The sequence below is a fragment of the Dama dama genome, chromosome 10, assembly GCF_033118175.1.
Source record: "Dama dama isolate Ldn47 chromosome 10, ASM3311817v1, whole genome shotgun sequence".
NCBI lineage: Eukaryota > Metazoa > Chordata > Mammalia > Artiodactyla > Cervidae > Dama > Dama dama.
Genome location: NC_083690.1, coordinates 9301468 through 9325995, shown reverse-complemented (window position 1 = coordinate 9325995; position 24528 = coordinate 9301468). Strand labels below are relative to the sequence as shown.

Genomic DNA, 24528 nt, shown 5'->3' with positions numbered 1-24528 from the left:
ACCCATGACTGCATGTTAGAGAGAAGGGCTCCAGGCTGTGGGCAGCCTGGGGGCCACAGCTGTTGGAGGGGGGTGGTCACTCCACTCTGGGAGCAGGACGCCGGGCTTCCCAGAGCAGGTGCTGTTTTGACAGTCTTGGCGAGTGGTCAGGGCAGTGCGGAGTGTGAGACAGGGAAAGCCTGCGGAAGGAGGCGTGGAGGGGGCGATGGGGGGACAGCAGGAGCACTCACCTTGGTAAACAGACATCGGGGGAGGAGGCGGAGGCCCCCTAAGTCCTGGAGGCGAAAGAGAATAAGGAGGAGGCCCTTGGAGGAGAAAAGAAGGAAAAATACCCTTAGACCCTTGGAAGGCTGGCTGAATGCCAGCTGCTGAGCTGAAAACTTGGCTGGTCTGAGGCAGGGATCCATTTTACAGGAGAGAAAACTGAGGCCTGGAGGGATGGATCAAGTTGCCAGAGGTATTTCAGCCAGCAGATGGAAGAGCTTGGATTTGAACCCAGGCATTTCTGGCCCCACTGTGCTCTGGGTGTCCTAGAATGCAAAGCTCTTCTTGGAGGCAATGCCAGGGACTTGAGGCTGCAGAAATTACACAGACCCCATAATCTATCCTTCTTTTTCTTTCCTTCTTTTTGTAATCCCCGGAGAAGGAAATGGCAACCCACTCCAGTATTCTTGCCTGGAGAATCCCATGGACAGAGGAGCTTGGCGGGCTACAGTCCATGGGGGCTGCAAAGAGTCAGACACGTCTGAGTGACTAACACTTTCATAATCAGCCTTTATTTATGTGCCAGACTCTGTGCTGAACACTTCACATGTCTGTCTTTGTTTACTCTCACTGAAACACCAATACGGTAGATTGTGGCATTATTTCAATTTTGCAGATGTGGAAGCTAGGCTCAGAGAGGTTAAGCAGCTTGCCTGAGGTCACCCAGCACAAACGTCAGAGTCAAGGATGGAATTGAAGTTGGCCTGCTTCCTGAGCACGGGATCCTAAGTGCCATGTCCCTTGCCTCTGGTCAGGACAGCTCCAGAAGATGCAGCATCCCATCTGCTGCTTCTGAGAAGAATGTTCTGGGCCCCAGGCCGGCCTCCTTCTTCAGCCTTGTCTCCCTCCTGACCACCGGGGGCTCAGCCCCTTGCCTCCCAGGAGTCAGCCCTCGGCCTGCCCCCAGGGCCCTGGGAAGCCTCGTCGCCCAGGTCCTGGATGCAGGCGTGAGGCTGTTTTGGGGAGGAAATTCTGGGATCCCGGATATCTAGAGGGCGATCTGGAGGGGAGGTGGGGAGCCCCTGAATCTTAACCAGTGTGGGCAACAGGTGGGGACCCTGTGTGTTTTTACTGGAAACCTCTCCAGGGCTTTGCATGGGGACCTGGTCCTCTCGGGAAAGGAGTCTCAAGGCTGGAGGGGGGCACCTGGGCAGTCCCCCACCCATGCCTCCTCCCAGAATGGGGGAACCGGAGACCAGGAAGCCCCTCCCCACTTCTCACCACTCAGTGTAGGCTCTGTGGGAGCAGTGGTGGTTTCCTGCCCATCTGGTCCCTGCAGCCCTGCCTGGGCTGGAATTTGTACCCATTTTACAGATGCAGAAACTAAAGGTCAGGAATTAAACCACCTGGCCTGGGACCACCAGCTGGAAAGTCCTTCTGAGCTCAAACCCTGTTACTGACTGCCCAGCCCTACATCCATCATCTCTTTGAACCCTCCCAACCCTTTCTCAGATGAGAAGAGAGGTTTGGGGACTTACCTGAGGCCATGGCAGCATGGCCAGGACCCTCCTCCCTGCCCCCCCACCCCCAGGGCATTCCAGGTTGCCTCTGGCCCCTGGGTGGGCTGTGGGTGGAGGGGCACATCATACCTGATATGCGGGCGTCATCAGTCTATGGATAGTTTGAGGGTACAGGCCGTCGGGGCCCCACCTTGCCCCCATCAGGTCTCGTGGTCCCCGGGTGGGTGGGGGGCAACGTGACTTGTGGGGTGAGGATGGGAATCAGACCCAGTTCAGCAAGGTAACCCATAGCCTCCCTGCCCCTGCCTGGGGCCCCCTGCAGTCAGCATGTCACCTGAATGAGGAGACCCTCACCCTGGGCGTAGTACCCTCCTGGGGCCCAGGAGGTCTGTTCCAGCGGTGGTGTCTGGGCAGCTTTGGGTTCCAAGCTTGGAGCGGCCTGGTGCTGGCCTCGGGAGGCCCCCATCCTGCAGCCTGGCTGCGGCAGGGGGCGGGAGTGCAGGTCACCCCAGTGCCTCTTGCTGGGCCTGGCTCGGGTGGAACAGCAACTGTGATGTGTGTCCTCACAGTGGCCGGGGTGGGGCTGGGGGGCTTTGTCCCCATTCCCTGCGGGAGGGGGTGGGGTCTCCACGGGCCCAGCCTGAGAAATCTTCAGAGATCAGATGATGCCCCCTTCCCACGCTGCCGGCCCATCGGAAACTGGCCGGGGTCAGAGGGCAGGGTGGGAGCCTTAAAAATATGAATCCAGGGGACTCCCCCAGTGGTCCAGCAGTTTAGAATCTGCCTTCTAATGCAGGGGATGTGGGTTCAATCCCCGGTCAGGGAACTAAGATCCCACTTGTCGTGGGACTTCTGAGCCCGTGGGCCACAACTAAGACCCAGTGCAGCCAAATAAATAAATATTTTTTAAGAAATATGAATCCGGGGACTTCCCTGGTGGTCCAGTGGTTAAGAGTCGTGCTTCCACTGCTGGGTGCCAGGTTCGATTTCTGGTTTGGTGGTGCATGGCACGGTCAAAGAAGAAAGAGCTAGTTATTCTGTCGTGAGCAATTCATTCATTCACCCCCATGGACACAGAGATGTAGCTGTGAGGATGTTCACGTCTTCTTTAGAAATGCAGGTAGGTGTATGTACACAGGTACACACATGTATATATATATATGTGCTGAGTCACTTCAGTTGTGTCCGACTCTTTGCAACCCCATGGACTGTAGCCCGCCAGGCTCCTCTCTCCATGGAATTCTCCAGGCAAGAACACTGGAGTGGGTTGCCATTTCCTTCTCCAGGGAAAATGCCCGACCCAGGGATGGAACCTGCGTCTCTTGAGTCTCCTGCCTTGGCAGGCGGGTTCTTTACCACTAGTGCCACCTGGGAATACACACACACACACACACACACACACACACACACACACAGACCCAAGTACACACATACACGTGTGTATGAACACAGGCACACCGTTGTGTGGATAAGCACGTAGGTATATGTGCGCACACAAACGTGTCAGTCTATATGTCACCTCAGAGTCTAGCTACCTCTCCAGCTTGTTTAGCTGTGAGTTTGGGCAAAACCCTAACTCTCTCTAACCCTCCATCCCGCGGCTCCCCCATCTGTAAAATGGGGGTAAGATAGCTACTTCATAGGATTGTTATGGGATCAAATGCTGTAACCCAGGTAACGGATTTGGCGCAGGGAGTAAAGCCAGCATTTTTATTGGGAGATGACTGGTGACAGGAAACAGCTGGAAGAGATGGTCCCGATGGTAGAGGGCAACTTCCACGCTGGGGCTGGCTCCCAGCTCCACCTAGGGTCACAGCCAGGAAGCGCACAGCCAGGGTTAGGTCATGAATGGACATCTGTTTGCTTGACCTGTAAACTCCACGGCTTCTCATTACGCCCCCAGAATGTCCAAGATAGTCTAAGATAGCCCTGCTTCCATCTGATTGGCAGAAAGCAAAAGTCATGGTGAATGGGAAGGGGCGGGGAACAAGTTTTCCCATACAAGAACTAGAAGCGGGTGTTGGTGATACCCAACAGAATGCCCAGGCGGCACAGTGGTAAAGAATCCATCTGCCAAAGCAGGAGAGACATAAGAGACTCAGGTTTGATCTCTGGGTCGGGAAGATCCCCTGGAGAAGAGAATGGCTACTCATTCCAGTCTTCTTGCCTGGAGAACTGCATGGGCAGAGGGGCCTGGCCGGCTACAGTCCATGGGGTGGCAATTATTTTGGGTGCTACTGAGCAACTGAGCACACGTACAGAATAGAATTACAGATGGGTGACCCTCTGAGCATGCAATACTATTTCTAGAAATCCATCCTAAAGATGTGTTGTTGTTGTTCAGTCGTGTCTGACTCTGTGACCCCAGTGGACTGCTAAAGATAGACTAGCGAAAATATCAGGTGAGGTAGGCACCAGGCTATTCAGGGTAGCAACAAAAAGCTAGAAATAACATAAATGTCCATCCATATAGGGACTTTTCAGCTACCCAAAATAAAGGGTGAGAGGGAAGAGAGAAAGGGGAAAAGAGAAAAAAGAGGAAAATCTTTATATATTACTATGGAGCAACCTCTCCAGGATATCTTGTCCAAAAACAAACAAGAAGATATGTGTTTTTATGTATATATAGTACTCCTTTTTTTTTTTGGTCATTCCCATGTGGCTTGTGGGATCTTGGTTTGCCAACCAGGGATTAAACCAAGACAACAGCAGTGAAGGTGTTGAGTCCTAACCACTGGACCACCAGGGAATTCCCTATATATAGCACTCCTTTCAGTGTAAGCAAATGGAGAGGGAGATAAATAATTTCCAAGAAGAAATAAAAGAAAGATCAATTAAGAACTAAAACGGTTAATGTTGAACATGGAAGCCAGTTCTCTCTCTCTTGTTCATGAGTTTGACTTCGGAACCATACCATTATTTTTACTAATTAAAAAGGAAGTATATCAAAAAGAAAAAAGCAACACCAAAAAACGGAAAGCAACTGAAAGCTAACAAATGTGATCATGTATCAAGATTTCTTACACACCACGAGGCATGAAGCACAAGCTATAAAAGAAAAACTTGAAAGACTAGTTCATCAAAGCACCTGCCTCTTAAAAGATACCATCTATAGATACAATAAAAAGGCAAGCTACAGGTCAGGAGAAAATATTTACAGGCCAAAGGACAAGTATACAGAGTATAAAAGAACTCCTTCAATTCAATAACTAAAAAAACTCACAATATTAAAAGTGGGCAAAAGACCTGAACAGACTTCACAAAAGAAGATACAGAAATGACCAACATACACATTAAAAGATCCTCAGCATCCCTATTCATCTAGGAGATGCAAATTAAAAGGCAGAGTTACCAATGGTTAAAATTTATTTTTTACTTATAAATACATTGGAGGGAAGTGGAGCCTTTTCACTTAGTTATTGATTGATCGATTGATTTTTGGCCGTGCATCATATGGGATCTTAGTTTCCTATCAGGGATTGAACCTGCTCCCCTTGCAGTGGAAGCACGGAGTCTTAACCACTGGACCACCAAGGAAGTCCCTCCACTGGTTATTTAAAAACAGACAATCCCGAGTGTCGACACGCATTCAAGATAACTAGAACCCTCCTACGCTGCTGGTGTGAGTGTAAAATGCTTCATTTATCATTTTGAAAAAAACAGCAGTTTCTCCTGAAGGCAAACCTCCTCACACCTGGGACCAGGAATTCCTCTCTGAGGTCTTTATTTATTTATGTTTTTATTTTTTGGCCATGCTGCATGGCTTGTGTGATCTTAGTCCCCTGACCAGGAATTGAACCCTGGTCCTCAGCAGTGAAAGTACAGAGTCCGAACTACTGGACCGCCTCCAGGGAATTCCTTCCACTCCCAGGTTTTTACCCAGGAGAAATAAAAACACATGTTCAAAAAAAAAGAAAAAAGGCCTGTATGAGAAAACTCATAGTAACTTGATTCCTAATAGCCAAAAATCTAGAAACAACCAAATATTTGTCAACAGGTGGGTGGATCATCACGTCATGTATATTTATTCCAAGGAATTCTGCACAGCTGTGAAAGCAATGGACTATTGGTATACTCAGCAAGATGAATGTGTCTCAAAAAATGATCTTGAGCACAAGAAGCCCGACTCAGAAGAGTATGTCTCCTGTGAGCCTATATATTTGAAGTTCTGAAACAGGTCAAGCTGTGAGACGCAGTAAACGTGTAGGTGCTGCCTGCGAAGGCAGAGAATATGGGCATGAAGGTAGCTGTGCCTGGCATATCAGAGCCGCTTACATCACAGACACATTAGATTTATGAATTGTTACAAATATTATTCAGCTGATGGAGAAAAAGCGCCTTAAGGAAGCCCCTTCCTGATTCCCACAGAGATTTTGTCTTCCTGGAAAAAAGGTATCTCCTCTGCGGTCTGGAGAGCCTCTACCAGCTCCATCTCCCCCGCGGGGCGCCCTCTGAACCCCTCTCTCTGCAGCTCTTTTACCGATTCCATGGTTTTCACACCCGAGAGTCTTGAAACAGCCAGCGAGGCGTTCCTGCTGAGTCCTTCCCGCTGCCACGTGCTGATGCGTTTGCCCATTCCCTCTTCTCACTCCTTCCCCCCCCCCCGCCTTCGGACCACGTTATATCTGTGTGCATTATGGTCTGCGGTTTGATGCCTGCTTTCTGCCCTCTGCATGCCCCAGCTCGCATATAGAGGAGGAGCTGCACAAATAGAGATTGGCTGTGTGAGTGGCTTAAAATCCTTTCGATTTTGCGGCCCAGAGCGCAGGGGGCTTTGCATAGGCTTGAGGTTATACATCTTGGGATGGAGTTGGGAACTGCCTCCTTCTCTGGGGATTTTGGGGACGATGGTCCCCATAACGCAGGATTGGGACGCTGGTGCATCTGAGCTCAGACACTCTTGAGTGGGAAATGAAGATGCGCCTTGCTCTCGGTCTCCGGTCATCCCAGTCATCGCCACCAGGGGACAGCACCAGGCTGTGCGAGCCAGCCTCGCTTCCTCTTTCGGGGCTCCATGGGCGGAGAGGTACCCCGTCCCGCTCAGGGAGGCCGAGGATGCCAAGCCGCCCCTGCCACCGTCCCTTTAGGGCTGGCCGGGTGCCTTCATATTGCCTTGGGGCTGAAGACTCCCGTCCCACCTCGTCCCCCCTCAGGACAAGCTGCAGGAGGGCTTGAGGCCAGCCCCAGGCCACACGGCCCCTTAGACCCCAGTCCCTCCGCACCCAGGCCGCATGAAGCTGGCCTGAGGCCTGGCTGGGCGCCTCCTGGGCCTTTTTCCAGAGGATGAGTTCTCTGTGATCAGCCAGCCACTCTGCATCAGCCTACCTGGTTCAGTTTTGACAGCACGTACCTCCTCCTGGGCTTGTCCCATTCCTGTTTAGTTGGCTTGGTCATTGTTGACCCTAAAACTTTAGCTCCATGAGAGCAAGCTCAGGGCTCCTGGAGGAGCCCTTTTGTTGTTGTTTGTTTGTTTGTTTTTCACCATTGCATCCCCTATATAAGATCTGGCAGGGAGGAGGAAGAGGACGGTTAAAGCATGGGCTCTGCCTTTCCCAGCTGTGTGACCCAGGGCAGGAGTCTTCACCTCTCTGAGCCTCAGATTCCTCCTCTGTAAAATGGGTATCAGTTCAGTTCCATTCAGTCGCTTAGTTGTGTCTGACTCTTTGCAACCCCATGGACTGCAGCAGGCCAGACTTCCCTGTCCATCACCAATTCCTGGAGCTTGCTCAAACTCATGTCCATCGAGTCAGTGATGCTATCCAACCAGCTCATCCTCTGTCATCCCCTTCTCCTCCTGCCTTCAATCTTTCCCAGCATCAGGGTCTTTTCCAAGAACTCGATTCTTCCCAACAGGTGGCCAAAGGACTGGAGTTTCAGCTTCAACATCAGTCCTTCCAATGAATATTCAGGACTGATTTCCTTTAGGATGGACTGGTTGGATCCCCTTGCAGTCCAAGGGACTCTCAAGAGTCTTCTCCAACACCACAGTTCAAAAGCATCAAAAGTAATAATAATAATTACTTATTGCTAAGAGTCTTAGGAGGGCTTCCCATGTGGCACAGGTGGTAAAGAGCCCGCCTGCCAATTCAGGAGACATAGGAGATGTGGGTCAGAAAGATCCTCTAGAGGAGGGCATAGCAACCCACTCCAGTATTCTTGCTGGAGAATCCCATGGACAGAGGAGCCTGGTCGGCTACAGTCCATGGGATTGCATAGAGTCGGACACGACTGAAGTGACTAAGCATGCACACAAGGGTCTTAAGAAGATTCAAGGAGATAGTTTTACCTTGCTGGCTGACCCAGCAAGGGTCAGCATGGATGAAGATCCATGCCTACCTTCTATTCCATTACTTTGGCCACCTGATGTAAAGAGTTGATTCATTGGAAAAGACCCCGATGCTGGGAAAGATTGAGGGCAGAAGGAGGAGACAACAGAGGATAAGATGGTTGGATGGCATCACCGACTCAATGGACATGAGCTTGAGCAAACTCAGGGAGATGGTGAAGGACAGGGAAGCCTGGCGTGCTGCAGTTCATGAGGTCACAGAGAGTCAGATACGACTGAGCGGCTGCATGACAATCGGGACAATAATACGTGAAATAAGCAGAGTCCCCAAAGCCAAGGCGGGGGCGGAGCGGTGGACAGGCCGCCCTGGGAATGGAGCGGGCCTGGAGTTCTGGCAGCTGGGACTCCTGGGGGTCCCTGGTCCTCTCCTGCTGGTGAACCTCGACACCTCCCTCACCCTCTCTACGCCCTGCAGAAAGAAAGACTGACAGCCGGGGTTGCTCAAGGGGAAAGGGAGATGGGACGTTTTTTTCCTTCCTGCTCATTGTCTTCCCAGAATGGCCCAGCTCTTGCAGGGAAGTGATGAGATAAGGAAGAAGGAATCTGGAGGAAGGAGTGGTGACTGTAATTATTGTGCAAGTGATGGAAGCCAGGCTGGGTTCCCCAGGGGCTGGGGGGTGTGGGCGGCGCCGGGGGGCAGCTGGAGAAGCTCTAGTCTAGGGAGGGGTTGTGCTTCGCCCAGTCCTCCTGTCCGTCTCCTCTTGCCCATCAGAGGGGTTATCGGTCAGCAAGGAGAGCCTGGAGCCCTGGGTTATACTGGGATGTCACCTAACGTCTCTGGGCTGCACTTCCAGCCCCTGTCTGCTTTCTCTTTCTCCCAGTTTATGGTGAGCTGGGGGCAAGAGGCATGGGAGGTAGACAGGCTGCTATAGGTGCGTGCTTGCCAAGTCGCTGTAGTTGTGTCTGACTCTTTGTGACCCCACGCTTGCCAGGCTCCTCTGTCTATGGGATTCTCCAGGCAAGAATACTGGAGTGGGTTGTCAGTCCCTCTTCCAGGGGATCTTCCCAACCCAGGGATCAAACCCACATCTTTTATGTCTCCTGCTTTGCCTGGCCAGCTGTTTACCACAGGCGCCACACCGGAAGCCCACTGTAGGTGCCTCCACTCCAGTTCCATCGCTTCCTGGGCAGGGGGTCGAGAGGGAGGAATTCTTGTCCCCTGGGGACCACTAGGGGTCCACTCTCTGAAGAGAGGGCATCCCAGATAGGGGTAACTTCTTTCCTAACGCCTACTTTCCATTCTCTGCCCTCAGAACTCTGAGACTGAACCCTGAGGTCTGCGTGGAGGAGGAGGCAGGGGGACTGTCTCTAGATCCAGAAAACCTTTGGGGTCTGGAGTTTGGGGGAGAACCCAGAAAGCTGTATGGTGGGAGAGTATGAGGTTTTTCATGTTTTTATCTGTGTGTGTTTGCATAAGTGATGTGTGTGTGTGTGTGGCGAGTGGGATATGGGTGTGTGTGTGGTATGTGTCTTGTCTGTGTGTGCATCAGTACCTCACTGTCAACTTAAAAAAAATGCAGAACATGAGAGTTGTAAGTTAAGTTTTATTTGGGGCAAAATGAGGATTGGAGCCTGGGAGAGAGCTCTGAGAAACTGCTCCAAAGAGACAGGGGGGTAGGTCAGTATATATGGGATTTTGGTGAAGAGGGAATACATGTAATCAAACACACGTTTCCAAAAGGTTTCTACTGGTCTCGTGAGGCTTTTGGTAGTCAAAAGGAGCAGTCGTCACCATAAAGGATTTTAGTGCTTTTCTAGATACAAGGAGATGCAAGAATTGGGCTCCTAAAATCAGCTCCTAAAAATATTTAACTATCTGAAGACCTGTTCTGCCAGTTTTTCCCAGAGCCTAGAGCGCCTCCTTCCTGCTCTCCACCCTGAACTCCTTTTAGGGGGTGTTGAAGGTCAGCAGCTGTGGCAGCATGTGATTTAACTTGTTGTAGAGGTAGATAGGTAGATCAGTTCAGTTCAGTCGCTCAGCTGTGTCAGACTCTTTGTGACCCCATGGGCTGAAGCACGCCAGGCTTCCCTATCACCAACTCCCGGAGCTTGCTCAGACTGAAGTCCATTAAGTCGGACATGAGACAGCTAGATGGCCGCTGCCAATTTGTAGTTGACAATACTCACATGGGGTGAAGGGTGAATGGTAACCACGGGTGATGGGACAGACTGGTGGGGGGCACGCACTTAGTTCAGGGTGGGTGGACGGTCCTCTCGGTGAGCTGCAATGACCAGAATGAAGCAGCCTGAGAAGATGCAGGGGAGGAATGTCCCCAGATCCAGATGCTGGTAGAGCTAAGTTCACCCACAATCTGGCCCCAGAGCTTGCAATCCTAGCCCAGCACAGCTGGCTGGGGTCACATGCCCCGCTCACCAAAACATCCCGAAGATATAGTGACTCTTCAAAATGATGGAAGAATTAGAAGGAAACAGGAAATGCCCCAGAATATTTGTCTAACCTTATCAGCTGGGCAAAATCCCCAGAAGCAGCAAAAAAAAAAAAGTTTCACTGAATTTGACCATGTGGAGCTGGTGGGCCCTCCTGTGGCTGCAGGTGATAATGATAAGGTCAGTTGTCAGTTGTAACCAGTAAATGTTACTAGTGCAGATGTTGCTAGTGGGGGAGATGTGGCTGTGTAGGGGGAGGTGATTTCTGATCACCTTGACCTGCCTTCAGCAAGAATCCTAGCTAGCTAGTTTATCTAGCTTGACCGTCCTTGACCCGTGATGTTTTTTTCTCCTTAGTAATTTTCCATCCATTGTGCTTCCAACCCACTTTGGCTATAACTTTCCACTTTTCCCTGTTGCATTTGGAGTTGAGCCCAATCTGTGCCAAAACCATCCTTGCTTTTTGGTGGTCCCTAACTTATCCTGATAGTCCTGAACAAAGTCTGCCTTACTGTTTTAACAAGTGTCATAAGTGATCTTTTCTTTAACAATGGTTGTCTTTATAAATGCTTTAGAAAGCTCATTCTGCCTGCTGCAAAGAAAACTGGAGCGTGGGCATGGATGTTAGGGGGAAGGTAGAGCAACTGGGTGGAGGCTGCTGCTCCTGGTGAGATGGGAGAGGCTCAAGTCATGGGGGGAAGAAATAGGTACAAGTGGGCGGACATGAGACACACTTTGGAGGGAGGAGTCTCCACTCACACCTGCCTTAAGCTCTTTCCTGGCTGCCCTCAGTCCCTAATCGAGACCCTTGAATTTAGCGCATTCTGACCCCACGCTCCCTTTTCTCTCTCTCTTAGACCCACCACACTCCTTCCCACCTCAGGGCCTTTGCACATGCTCTCATCACTCTCAGGAATGTCCTTTTGTCTGTTTAATTCCTGACTTTCTGGAAGATCGGAGTCGTAATCACTGGACAACCTGGGAAGTCCTGGGGAAGTTTTAAGCTAAGGGTACATGCCTATTCATGAAGGGGCTTGAGCAGAGGAGAGTACTGCGTCAAATTCGGGCAAAGGTCAACAGAGGCCAAGTTTTAGTTGATAGATATTGGGAAGGTCAACATCTTCATACCTTTGAGGAGGTATCTGTTTTATGGCTGAATTGTTTCTTGACTGTTTTTTCCCATGTTCCTGCGTTCCCTCACTTCCCTTAAAATCATTAATACTGAGCCCAGTTAAAGAACAAACACTGTCTAGGCTTCAGATCACAAAACAGTTTAGGCCAAAACTAGCTTCTCTTATGTCAAGGAAGCATGCTTGTGTTCTTCTCCAAGGAACCCCTAACCTGACCATACAAGAGAGGCAGGGAGAGTTAGTGGGTTCCAGAAAGGACCCCTGTGCCACCCCAGTCCCTAGGCCCTGTTGTCCCAGACATTTAAGAGTATCCCTCCCCGCATGCCGCCCCTCAACTACCAGCCGTAACCTCCATCCAGGGTTGGGCTTCCTTTCAGGGTCTGCTCTGACTTGCTGGGTGTGAGGAGGTGGGTCACCTGTCTTGCCTCGGTTTTCCCTCCTGTAAGATGGGAGTTAAGTTCATTTACCTGCAGACACGGAGGACTCAAGGAGCAGAGACTAAAAACAAAACAAAAGCAACGAAATCAGTTCTCCCAGTTTCGCTGTTGTTCTTTCTTTCTTTGCATTTGTTTTGGTTTGCTTTTTCTCCCTTCGGCCACTCTCTTCATCCCTTCTCGTCATTCTTGTATCTTTTTCTTTCTGCTAAAACGGAGGAGGTGCCCGGGGCCGATCCGGATTCTGGAGCGAAGGTCGAGTCGGGGACCAAATCCGACGCCGTCGGCGTGGGGAGGGACTCGCTCGGGCGCGACGACCAGATGCTCTCCTTTTTTCACGGGAGACTTCCGACCGGGGGTGTGCAGCACAGACGAGAGCCCGGGCCACCCCCACCCACCCACCCCAGGCCATGCGCCCCGCGCTCCCGCCAGTCCCGCGCGCGGACACAAAGGTCCCGTAGGGACTGGTCCCGCCCGCCCCGCCCCTCCTCGAGGCCGCGGCCCCATTGGCCGAGAGCTCCAGGGGGCGGGGTCAGGGGCGGGCGCGGCGAGCCCGCCCTGCCAACCACGCCCCCTACCCAGCTCGGTTCCCCGCAGTTGGAGCTGAGCGCCTGGTGGAGCGAAGCGGATAGCCAGGTAGGCAGCTTCTCCGGGGACCCCAGAAAGGGCGTGGTGGGGGTGCCCTCGCCCCGAGGGAGGCCCAAGAACCTCCGGCATGGGACCTCGGCCTCTTCTGCCCCCGCTGCCCCCCATTCATTCCCACTCTGGAGGGTCTTCCAGCTCCCCGGCTGCGTCTCTGGGCCCCTCGGAAATGGCCGGGCGGCAGTGGCCTGTTTGGGCAGCGTGGGTTACTCATCCCCGCCTGGAGGATGGTGGGTGTGGCAGCAGCCCGAGGGATTTGGCGCGGACGTCTGGTTGCATGTCCCGCCTGGCCACCTGTTTTCTTGGTGCAGAAAAAAAAACCCTCTTCTCCTCCTCCCGGGCCCCCACCCCCACCCCTCCCCTTGCTTTCGCTGGATGGAGCTGGATGGGGTGACTCGCGAGGCTCTGGGGCGAGGCGCGCGGGGCGGGGGCGCCGCTCGGGGAGGTGGAGCCAGCCCCCAGCCAGGCCAGGCCGCGCCAGCTGCGGGCTCGGCGGTGGGACCGCTGCCAGGCCTGGCGAGGAGGTTGGGGAGGGAGCGGGGACATCCTGGCGCCGTGCGATTGGCCGCCTCTAGGGAGGAGGAGCCGCCGGGCGCTCACCCGGGGTGTTTGTGTCTGGATGGGGGGGCCCCCGGAGGCCGTGCAGAGAAACTTCACCCGCGCCAACGGGCTCCCTCCCTGCCGGCCTCATTGGCAGCCCAAGTTTTCAGGCCGGAAATGCAACGGTTTTTTGTTTTGATTTCTAAAAAGGAAGCCCCCAACAGCTTATCTGGGGTTGGAGTGGATGTATGTATTGGGAGTGGGGTGGGGGGCCGGATTTCAGCCCCCTCCAGGCACGATCTCCGTTCCCAGAGGCAGGAGGGTCTCACTGCAACATAGAAGGCTTCTCTGAGCCTCCGTTTCCTCATCCGTAGACTGGGGATGTAAGTTTCCCTACCATAATGGGGTGTGTGAGAATAAAAGGAGATAGTTGACCCAGGACTGGGGTGCGGGAGCTTTAGCTACTGTTTCATTTTTTACTTGCTTTTTTAAAATATATATATATTTCTTGGTCTCTTCATTCCCAGTCTTGCCCCTCCAATATTCTTCTCTACCCTGAACGCAGGGGGAACTTGTAAAAACAGATTCAAATCAACCCCTGGCTTAAAATCGCCTATTGATGTCCTCGATGTCGTTTCAGTCCCAAACTCTTCACCAGAGTTTTCTGTTATCTCCCTCCCCCAGACAGACCGTCCCAGCCTCTTTCTGGCACCCGCCCTCTCTCCCTGTCCCTGAGCCTGTGCCCCTGCAGACCCCTCTGCCAGGAATGACTTCCTCACGGCCCCTGTAGGGCTTGAAGCAGGCGCCCCTTCCTCGGGGCCAGGGACCTTCTCCAAACCCCCTCTATGCTCGCCTTTCCCGGGCGGCCTTGATGGCCGCGGGTTCTCAATGCTGCGGTCTTTATCACCCTCCCCGGAGCCCCAACAGAGCAAAACAGGGCCTGTAGCATCGCGAAGCCCGGCCCCGAGTAGATGCTCGGGAAGAGCTGGGCCAGGCCCATCGCCGGGCTCTGAGGCCTGGGCGGGGAAGAGGGAGGCCCCCTCGGGAGAGGAACGGTCTTTGTCTCACCGAGTGGCAAAGTCAGGGCATTCGGTTTGTGTCCCATCAGCAGAGACGGACGTGGGAGGGATTATTCTAGACGGCCGGAGCCTGGCAGTGCTACCATTAGCGGCTCGACTATTGTTGCCTGAAGCCGTTGTATCTGGCACCCTCCTGTACAACACCCTCCGTCCGCCGGGCTGGGAGGCTACACCAGGACCGTCCCATTTGACAGATGGGGAGACTGAGGCAGGGAACGGGGAGGTCGCTTGTCGGGGGGGGTCACAGAGGGAGCGGAGAGCACAATTAGGCCTGAGACTCAGGTCTGTTCGAAGCCCTGGATGGAGGCGAAGATGGTATACGATGGGATGGGGATACAGAATCGGCCTCGAGTTACCCACAGGGGCTTGGGCGCTTCCCAGGCCCGGAGCCGGGCGGGGCGGCCGGGGCACGCTAACGGCAGGGCTCTGACGGAGGGCGCCTCGGCTTCCCGGTCGCTGGTCCTCGGGTTTCCGGCCTCTTCCCAGCACTCCGGGGCGGCCGAGCAGTTCCCGGCTGGGCTCGCCCCCCACCCCCACCCCGGGCATGGGCATCTCAGATGCACTACGGTGTCTTGTTCATATTTCTCTCTGCTGCGGGCGCGGCCAGCTCCAGCCAGGCCGCCTCTCCCTCGCGGCCCCTCCCCTGATTCCGCCCCCGCAACTCCCCTCGACGCCCCCTCCTCACCTCGACCCCTCCCACCTCCCGTTGCCAGGCTCCGCTTCCCCATCCCAACTCCCCTCCCCTCTCCCTGGCCCCGAGCCCCGCCCACCTCCCTGGCCCCGCCCCTGGCCCGGGCCCCGCCCTCTCCGTGACCACGCCCTTCCTGCCCCCGCCCCCCGAGCCCCGCCCTCCCCTGGTCACGCCCTTCCTGGCCCCCGAGCCCTGCCCCTCTCCCTAGCCACGCCCTTCCTGGCCCCGAGCCCGGCCCCGCTCATGGGCCCCTCCCCTCCCCTTCTCTCTTTCCCCTTCCCCCCTGACCCCTCTCTCCCCGATCTGAGCCCCGCTCTCCCCGGCGCAGCAGAGAGGAATGCGGCCCAAGCTCGCCTCGGGGCTCTTTTCGTGAACCTCTTCCTGCTTCCTGGGACCCCGCTGTCCCACTGACCCGTTCGGCCCAAGTGCCCCCAATCTGCGGGGTTGGGGCTCAGTTGGGCTGGAGGTGGAGAGGGGAAGGGCGGCGTCTCTGCCTCAGTTTACAGCTGAGGCACCTGGGTGGACTAGGGTGACTTTGTGACTCATCTGGTGGCCCCCTTATGCTGGCTGAGAGGTAGGCCGGGCCAGTAACCCTATAACCAGTACTACTCGGTATCAGTCTTGCCTTGCTGGGGGGAGCTCCTTAGAAATGCAGAATGTGGGACCCGATACCTGTCTTAGGAAAGTGTTCTGTCCTGTTCCCATCGTGTGGCCTGGAACTCATTCTCACCTGCCAGCAGGGACCTGGCCCCCTGGCTAGGAGGTATCTGAACATGGTACCCTGCTCTGGCCTCCCCCATCCAGAAACCCAGGGAAGGCTCCACACCCCATTTTTCAGAGTAGGCTTGATGAGATCTGGCTTTGCTGCCAGGCTGAGAAAGCAGCTCAGTTCTTTCTCCCACCCCTATCTTCCTGCCCTGAAGGGCCTGAAAGCTACCAAGAATGGAGGAGCCTTGTGAAATGAACTGCAAACGTCTCACTAAAGTGTAAATGACCGAAAGCACTGCCAAGGATCCCTTCCTGGAGTCAGCAACTGGTTACGTGGCTTCAGACAGACTTGTCCTTATTTATTTTATTTTGGCTGTGCTGTGTCTGTTGCTGCGCGGGCTTTTCTCTCATTGAGGTGAGAGGGGGCTACTCTGGTTGTGGCGCAAGGAATTCTTATTGTCGCTTAGCTTCTCTTGCTGTGGAGCACAGGCTTTAGGGGACTGGGGCTTCAGCGGCTGTGGCTCCCGGGCTTTAGAGCACAGGCTCAATATAGTTTTGGTGCACGGGCTTAGCTGCTCCTCTGGACCAGGGATTGAACCTGTGTCTCCTGCATTAGCAGGCAGACTCTTATCCACTGAGCCACCAGGGATGCTTCAGACTTGCCCTCGATGTGACTGGTGGGGCTTGAGGGCAGGAAGGCAGGGGCTCCGCAGGACTGGGTGGGTCTCCAGTCCCTGGATGTGTGGGTTGGTGGAAGAGTGGCTGGGAAGACCAGAGCCTGGTGCCCAGCTGAGCTCTGTGAACCTTCCTGGAGGACCCACAGGGCCTGTGGGAAATTCCCAGGCTATTTTGGGCTGAGGCCCCCTTCTTGCCCTTTCCCAGGGTAAAGGCCTTGCTGGTGCCGGGGGCAGGGTGGCTTCCTCCACCCCTCCCTGCCCAGTCCATTGGCGCTCATATGTATGCACGCGCTTGTGTGCCTGGCTTCACTCTCATGCATGTGCACACATACACACCACATTCACAGCCACACACATATACACACGTGCATGCGCTCATGCAGACATGCTCGGCAGCTGTGACAGGCCTTGGGCATGACACCTGGTCTGAATTTGCTGCAGGCCTGAGGCCCATCTCTGGTCTGGCCTAGAGCCTCAGCCTGAGGCGACCCTCTGCAGACTGCTGGCCGCTGTAGGGAGTGGATGAAGCTGTAGGGAGGTGAGAGGCCCCAGAGCAGGGGCTAGTAGGGTGGGCCCTGCCTCCTCCAGGGCCAGCTTCCCCCTGGCGTTGCTGCACACTCAACACCCCCATCTGTGTTTGTGGGGGGGTTGGGGGCAGCAGCCGACCCCAGAGCCGGCTCCTAGGTGACTGGCTCCTCCCTCCGCCAGCTGGTTTCCTTATCGCTGGACTTTAACCCGTGCCTCCCCACACAGAGGCCCTTCACTCCTCCCTGTCCCCGCCCCCCACCCCCGCAGGCCAGGGCGGCGGGGTGGGGGGGGTGGCTGGCTCCCGTCCAGGTCTACCCCCGTCTCAGCTGTGCTCTGCATGGATGGCCCTCTGGAGGCGGGCAGGGTGGTGGTTGAAGCCCCTGGGTCTCCCAGGCCGGCAGCTCCCTTCCCCGACTCCCTCCTGGAGGCTCTGCGGCCCTCCATGCCTCAGTTTCTCCCACTGCCAAGTGCGCATGCGCGCAGCCCCACCACGTGAACGCCAGTGGGGGCTGCCGGTCCTGAGGCTGGTCAGGGGGACCCTGCTCTGTCCCAGCCCCAGTGCTGGGGCCCAGGACTTGGAGGGACCCCGTGTTGCCCTCAGGTTGCTCTGTCCCCAAGCCAGGGGCTTCTATTGGCATCTCTGAGGGACTGGGTGTCCTGGGAGAGTCAAAGGGGCTGGGGAGGAGAGAGAAGGGGACCCCAGTTGAGACCTGCTTTCGGGGGAGGTGGGCATGGCAGGGGCCTGGGGGACAGTCAGACGGATGGACATGGGCAAGAAGAGTGGAGACCTGTGGGGATGATGATAATGCCCTAGTTCCTGAGCTGGCCTGCCCTTCCACCCACCTATCTCCTGCCTCTCACCCCTCCTTCCCCAGTGACCTCCCCAACCCCCAGTCTCCTTGCTGGCCTTTAGTCACACCTGCCTCTGCCAACCTCAGGGCCTTTGCACAGGCTGTTTATCACACTGGAAGATCCGCCCTCTGTTTTAGAAATGGCCCACTCTTGTTTGTTTGTTTGTTTGAGTTTTATAGTGCATGGGCTTCTTGTTGCAGAGCCTGGACTCAGTAGCTGTGGCTCATGGGCTTAGTTGCCCCACAGCATGTGGAGTCTCCCCGGACCAGGGATCAAACCCGTGTCCCCTGCTCTGGCAGGTGGATTCTTAACCACTGGACCACCAGGGAAGTCCTGCTGTCTTGTGTCTCTACTGCCATAAACAGGTCCTGCCATCAGGCGCGTGTTTGTTGAATGACTTTATGATGACGGTTATAACAATTGTAGCTGATCCTTAAATGCTCACTTGTTCTGGGCGGAGGGTGTGCAGAATGCTCAAAACATGTATTATGTCATTTCACTTACTGATGCTGGTGTGAAGTCAGGACTTTAAAAAAAAATCTCCAGGTTCCAGATACAGAAACCAAGGTCCAGAGAGGTCAAGTAACTTGCCCAAGATCACACAGCTGGAAGGGTGGGATTTAAAGTCAGAGGTGCCTGACAGCAGGGGAAAGAGGAAGATTTTGGGTGGGGGTGGGGAGGGCTGTTCCCCACCTCACTCTGGTGTCCTCAGGCCCTAGTGGTTCCCATCTGCTGTCCTGGGTGTGGGGCCCTCCCTTTTTCTGGACCGGCCCCCCTTCCCAGAACCCCAGGCGTTGGAACATTCTAGGACTCTATGACCTGTGCTGGTGGGTCATGCCGGAGCCTTGACCCCAAGCTGCCGGGGCCTGTCTGAGGTGGGGGCTCCCGGGACTCGCGCGGTCCTCCCTGGCCGCGGCCGCAGCTGAGAGAAGGGTCAGGAGGTACTATGTCACTTCCTCCAGGGAGCCAGCTGGCTGCCTCCCCTCCCAGCCAGATGGAGCTGAGTCCTGAAAGGGGAGTGTGTAGGGGGCTGCGGGGCCATGTGGAGGGAGCCGGTTGGTCCTCTTGGGGGGCAGAGGTGGGCCTGTCCCCCTAGGAATCAGGCCTGGCTCTCAGGCGGTTTGGGTTGGGGGCAGAGGGGTGCTGCTGGGCGATGCAGGTTGAAAGCTGGTGCCCTGGGCCACATAAATGCCTGCAGATCAGGAAAGCCAGGGTGGTGGCGGGGGTTGGGGGTGGTGGTGGGGAGGTGGACTGGAGGCTCTGGTTGCCGGAGCTGCTAGTTTTCTCAAACCTAGCTGGAAACCTTGCTTGCGGGGGCAAGGCTCTGGGATGTTTAAAAGATAGCTCGTGTTTTAAATGTGAAAACCTCGTGTGAACCTCGCAGAACCCAGTGGAGCTGCTCCTGCCCTACCATGCCCTGTGAATGGGTGGGGGCTGACATCTGAGTCAGGCTCCTCTCCTTCCTGGGGCCAGGGGACCCGCACCCCCAACACCAACCCTGAGCAGGTGCTGCGTGACGCCCACCCAGCTGCACCAATGTGCAGCTGATCCCAGACAGTGGAAAGGACTCAGCCAAGGTCCTTTGGCTCCTGGTCTTGGGCTCTTTCTTCATGGCCTTGAGCCAAGGCTACCAGCGAGTTGGGTACAGCGGCCACGTGCTGCTCTAGAGTCCTCTCTGTCCATCTGGGTCTGCCCCTGGCCTCTGATGTGTGTTAGGGGTCACAGAGGGAATTCCATTTCTCAGCAGCGATCAGAGACTTGGGCTGGGTGGAAATGAACTTCAAGGCCTGGATCTGAGTCAGGGGCCTGGTGGCCGGAGATGCTGCCTTTGAAGTGCTCCTGCCCACTCCCCCTGCGCCCCGGGTTTCCTCCTGGATGCAGACTTGACTTGGGGTCTGAGCCCTTTTTGATTTGTGTCCCGGAGTTTCCTGAAGGAGCACTGAGTGTGGGTCCCTTTTTTGCTTCCCTTTCCCCATAGTGCCCGGCACTTAACAGGGGTCGGGAAAGGTTTGATGAATGGCTGGAGTCCTCATCCAGGCAGTTGGCATTGAAGCATTCCTGCCTGTCCTGTCTGCCTCCTTCCCAATCGCCTTCCTTTTTCTCTCTCTCCCTCCCTCCCTTTCACAAGAATTTACCAAGTGCCTGAGTGTGCCAGGGCTTCCTGGCTGGCGCTAGTGGTAAAGAACCCGCCTGCCGATGCAGGAGATGTAAGAGTCTTGGGTTCATTCCCTGGGTTGGGAAGATCCCCTGGAGAAGGGAATAGCTCCCCACTCCAGTATTCTTGCTGGGGAATCCCATGGACAGAGGAGCCTGGTGGGCTACAGTCCATAGGGTTGCAAAGAGTCGGACACAACCGAAGCAGCTTAGCTCGGCATGCACGCCTAGTGTGCCAGAGCCTGTGGTGTGGGTCCTGGGAACAAAGAAGGGGCCAGTGGTGTCCTCGCGGTGTTCCCGTGCGGAGCTGTCACAGAGGGAGGCGCATGGCTGCAACAGGAGCGCAGACCAGGCACCTGCCCCAACTGGGACAAGCAGGCGCGTTTCTGGAGTAGGTGACGTCCACGTTGAGTAAGCCTGGAGCCTGCATTCCACAGCCAGAGGAGTATTTGAGTCTCAGATGGCAGACTGTCCGGTGTGAGCATGGGGAGGCATCTGGAGAGCCCCCCTAGGAGGCGTGAGTCCCTGAGAGGCCCCCGTCTCTCTCCAGGTCAGCCATGTCATCTGAGCCACCTCCTCCATCCCAGCCCCCCACCCATCAGTCCTCGGCCGGGCTGCTGGACACCCAACAGGCCCGGGATCGCTCACCGTCCCCGCTACGGGGCAACGTGGTGCCAAGCCCGCTGCCTACTCGCCGCACCAGGACCTTCTCAGCGTGAGTCTCGGGCTTCTCCAGACAGGTCGCCTCCACGTCCCTGTCTATCACATGGGAAACTTGGGGATTGGGAAAGGGCTGATGGTGGGAAGCTGGGCAGGCGCCTCATAAACCCTGCACCGCGCCACCCCCAGGCCCCTCTTGAGCCTGTCATGAGCTGCGGTTGAGGGATGAGGGCGGCCAGGGATGGGAAATCGCTGGGGTCTTAGATCATTGGGCTTTAACCACACACAAGCTCCTTTTCCCTGGGAGCCCTTGACCTCATCAGCTGCAAAACGGGGACAGTAGCAGGGTGGCCACTATACTGCAGGGGACCCACACGGTGCTTGGCAGGGGTAGAGCTCAGGCCAACATGTGGAGGCTGCTGCTAAGTTAGCCTTCAGAGGGAGGGATGCTCAGGGGGATTTTACTCACACGGGGAAACTGAGGCCTGAAAAAGTTTGCCAGCATCATGCAGAGAGTCACTGTCACCAGGTTCTCGGCGAGTGGCTCCCAGAGTTGTGCAGTGCGCAACCTGCACAACTGTACATGGTGGCCCTGCCCAGAATGCCCTGAGGCACAGCTGTGGGTGGGAACTGGGAAGAGCTGGGTATGCCCCTGAGAGCAGGGGGCTGTCCTAGAGGGCTGGTGGGGGCCCCTCATGCTCTCCCTGCCTTCTGTCAGGACGGTGCGGGCTTCCCAGGGCCCAGTCTACAAAGGAGTCTGCAAATGCTTCTGTCGGTCCAAGGGCCACGGCTTCATCACCCCGGCGGACGGCGGCCCTGACATCTTCCTGCATATCTCCGAGTGAGTCAGCGACTAATCGGGGTGCTCTGGGGCTGGGGTGGGCGCTGTGGCCTGGAGGAGGCAGGGGGAGGGTGTGAACTCTGCTGGGTGGGTGCCAAGTGTGATGAGGTTGTGTGGGCCAGGCTTGTGTGACAGTGTTCAGGGCTGGGGGTGTGAGCCTGTATGTGGTGGTGGCAGCGTGTGAGACACTGCAGGCGGCTGTGTGTGTGTGTGGGTGTGCGCACACGTGTGTGTCTCTGTGTGTGCATATGTCTGCGCGCATGTGTCTCTGTGTGTCTCTGTGTGTGCATATGTCTGCGCACATGTGTCTCTGTGTGTGCATATGTCTGCGCACATGTGTCTTTGTGTGTGTATGTGCTTGTGTGTGTCTCCGTGTGCATATGTCTGTGTGCATGTGTCTCTGTGTGTGTGTTTCTCTGTGTGTGTGCGTCTGTGTGTATGTGCATGTGAGTTGAGAACCTTCTTTGGGCTTCCCTGGTGGCTCAGCTGGTAAAGAATCTGCCCGCAATGCGGGAGACCTGGGTTTGATCCCTGGGTTGGGAAGATCCTCTGGAGAAGGGAAAGGCTACCCACTCCAGTATTCTGGCCTGGGGAGTTCCATGGACTGTATAGTCCACGGGGTCGCAAAGAGTCGGACACGACTGAGCGACTTTCACTTTCACTTTGGGGGTGTGTCTGAGTGCCTGTGTGTGTCTGGTGGGCAGGCACGGGTGTCCCTGTGAGTCCTGTGAACCTGTGTTTGGCCTGGGGGTGGGTGCCTGCACTCCCCTGGGGACCCTGCCCTGGTGAGGCTGGGGGCTGACCGAACTCTGCTCCAGGAAGGAAGTGTGGGGCTGGACCCTCTCTCCTGCCACTTGCTCACTGACGTCCTTCCTTCCTGAGTGTCTGGAAACCCTGGCGGGGAGAGGAGGGAGGGGGCGCCCAGGGTGGGGCCCACACATCCTCGGCCTTCGGGCTGGAGGGCGCCCTGCAGGCTGGACACCACCTCTGGTCTTCGAAGCAACTTGCAGATTTGTGGGGACCTGATTGGCCCCCCCACCCCATCCCCATCTTTGACCTCAGCAACCCCCAGTCTTTTTGTTGGTGGCAGGTAAGGTACCCCACACAGCAGGCCTGACAATATGTAGAAACCATGTTTTGAAATTAGGCTCCTTTTGCAAATGTCTGTTGAGATGGGAGAGTTATGCTTCCTTACTCTCCTCCAACGTCCCTACACGCCTGGGCTTCACAGACCCGCTGTACAGTGTAGACATGAGGACGGTGCTAAAGCAACGCCTCACCTTTACTCCTGAGCTTCCTGGTGGCCACAGCAAAGAGGGCAGCGTGATTTGCAATGTGATTCTTCAGTCAAGGCCATATAGTCCCAGGGGAGAGCTGGCTGGACTTGGCCTGAAGGATCCAAAGGGGATATTTCCCCTGGGGTGGGGGTGTTGGGTAAAGCCAAGGCGGCATCAAGATGGGGACCTCCTCATTCCGGGTGAGATGGTGACTCATGTCCTGTAGAAAGAGAGGGAAAAGGACTTTCTGGAAAGCTCCATGGGATTCTAAGGAGCTGAACAACAGAAACCAGAAACCAGGTGCAGCTCGGTTTCCGGGACTCCTGGACCGGGCAGGGGGTTGGGCTGCTGCTCAGGAAACCCCTGCGGGGTCATCCTCCAACTCTGATGCTCAGGCTCAAGACTTTCTCTCCCGGTTCTTCCATCCATAAGCCCCAAGGTGCCCACGTGTAACTGCCCTGAGAGCACCCCTGGGGGCGGGGCTCCATCTCTGTCTCCGCAGCCGAGGCCCCGGGAAAGGAGCTGATTGGGTCAGGGGACCCTCAGTCACGACCGAGGGCTCTGGTGGCGGGGCGGGGGGGGGGGGGGGGGGCAGCTTCTGCCCCAGGGCCGGCGTCTGGCTTCACCCAGCGTCAGCCCTGAATGTCTCTCCTCGCCCCACAGCGTGGAGGGGGAGTACGTCCCCATGGAAGGCGACGAGGTCACCTATAAGATGTGCTCCATCCCGCCCAAGAACGAGAAGCTGCAGGCCGTGGAGGTGGTCATCACCCACCTGGCGCCGGGCACCAAACACGAGACCTGGTCCGGCCATGTCGTCAGTTCCTAGGAGCGGCCGGAGGCACCCTGGCTCCCCCGGGCTCTGGGGAGACCCCCAGGGCAGGAGGAGGCAGGACCAGACGGGAGAGGACAACTGTGCCGCTTGAGATGGGGCATCCGAAAGGGGGGAGAGCGTGGTCCCTGTTAAGAGTCTCCTGGAGGAAGGGGTTGGAGATGGGGGCAGGCACGGGGGTGCCCTCGGCCACCAGCACAGCCTCCGACCACCGCAACCAACATCTCACCATCTGAAAAACATTAAAAGCATTGAAAAAGGAGAGGCGCTCCCTGGTGGCTGAGTGGAGAGTCTGAGCCCCACCCAGGGGCTGGGTCGGGCGGCTTCCCTGGCCCGCAGTCCCTCCCACAACCCCACCCCCGCCCCGGAATTGAAGGCTGAGAATCCCCAGATTGGTCCTCTGGGTAGCGACATGGACCCTGCGTGATTTCCCAGGAGGAATTCCCACCCAAGCGCGCGCACCACCCCCGCCCCCATTCGTGAGTCTCTCCTTGTCCCTGGGCAGAGCAGACTTTTCCGGTTCTCAGCTGGTTGATCCAAGGGGCTGGGGGCGGGGAGGGCGGGGGTCTTGCTGCCTCTGCAGCAGGAGGTGAAACAGCTGGGCGTCTGGCAGGCCTGAGTCCTCCATGTGGCAGTCGTGTGCTCAGAGGCGAGTCCTCGTTCTCTCTGAAGCCTGGTCCTGTCTGTCTGTCTTTGGTTGAGAATTCTGGCTCAGCCACCCATCCGGGAGGTGGTGGAGAGGGGTGGGGAGTGTGGAGAGGGGGAGGGTCTTTGTTTCCAAACAGACCTGTCTCGGGATCCATCTAGAAAAGAGGAGGTGGTTTGCTTCCTGGGAGCGTGGCGAAGTCACAGGTTGAAGGAGAAATATGCTTTTGGTGGAGTTTTCTGGAAAACTGGTGTGAACCGCTTAGGATTGTTCTTTTTTTTTAAGAACTTAAGCTCTCACCGAAGCCAGTTATGTTTGCACTTTGCTGTTGACATTGCAGACCTTTGTGGATATTTCCAGTAAACAGATCCTTAAGGCTTTC

At 55.9% G+C, this 24528-nt stretch overlaps 1 protein-coding gene across 1 annotated transcript; it reads left to right on the top strand.

Annotated features, from left to right (window-relative positions):
- Positions 1 to 12567: 12567 nt before the first annotated feature.
- On the top strand, positions 12568 to 24528 carry CARHSP1 (calcium regulated heat stable protein 1). Its single transcript, XM_061152801.1, has 4 exons — positions 12568 to 12658; positions 20444 to 20608; positions 21272 to 21394; positions 23335 to 24528. Exons 2-4 carry the CDS (start codon positions 20451 to 20453, stop codon positions 23495 to 23497), a joined length of 444 nt encoding a protein of 147 aa, XP_061008784.1. The 5' UTR covers positions 12568 to 12658; positions 20444 to 20450; the 3' UTR covers positions 23498 to 24528.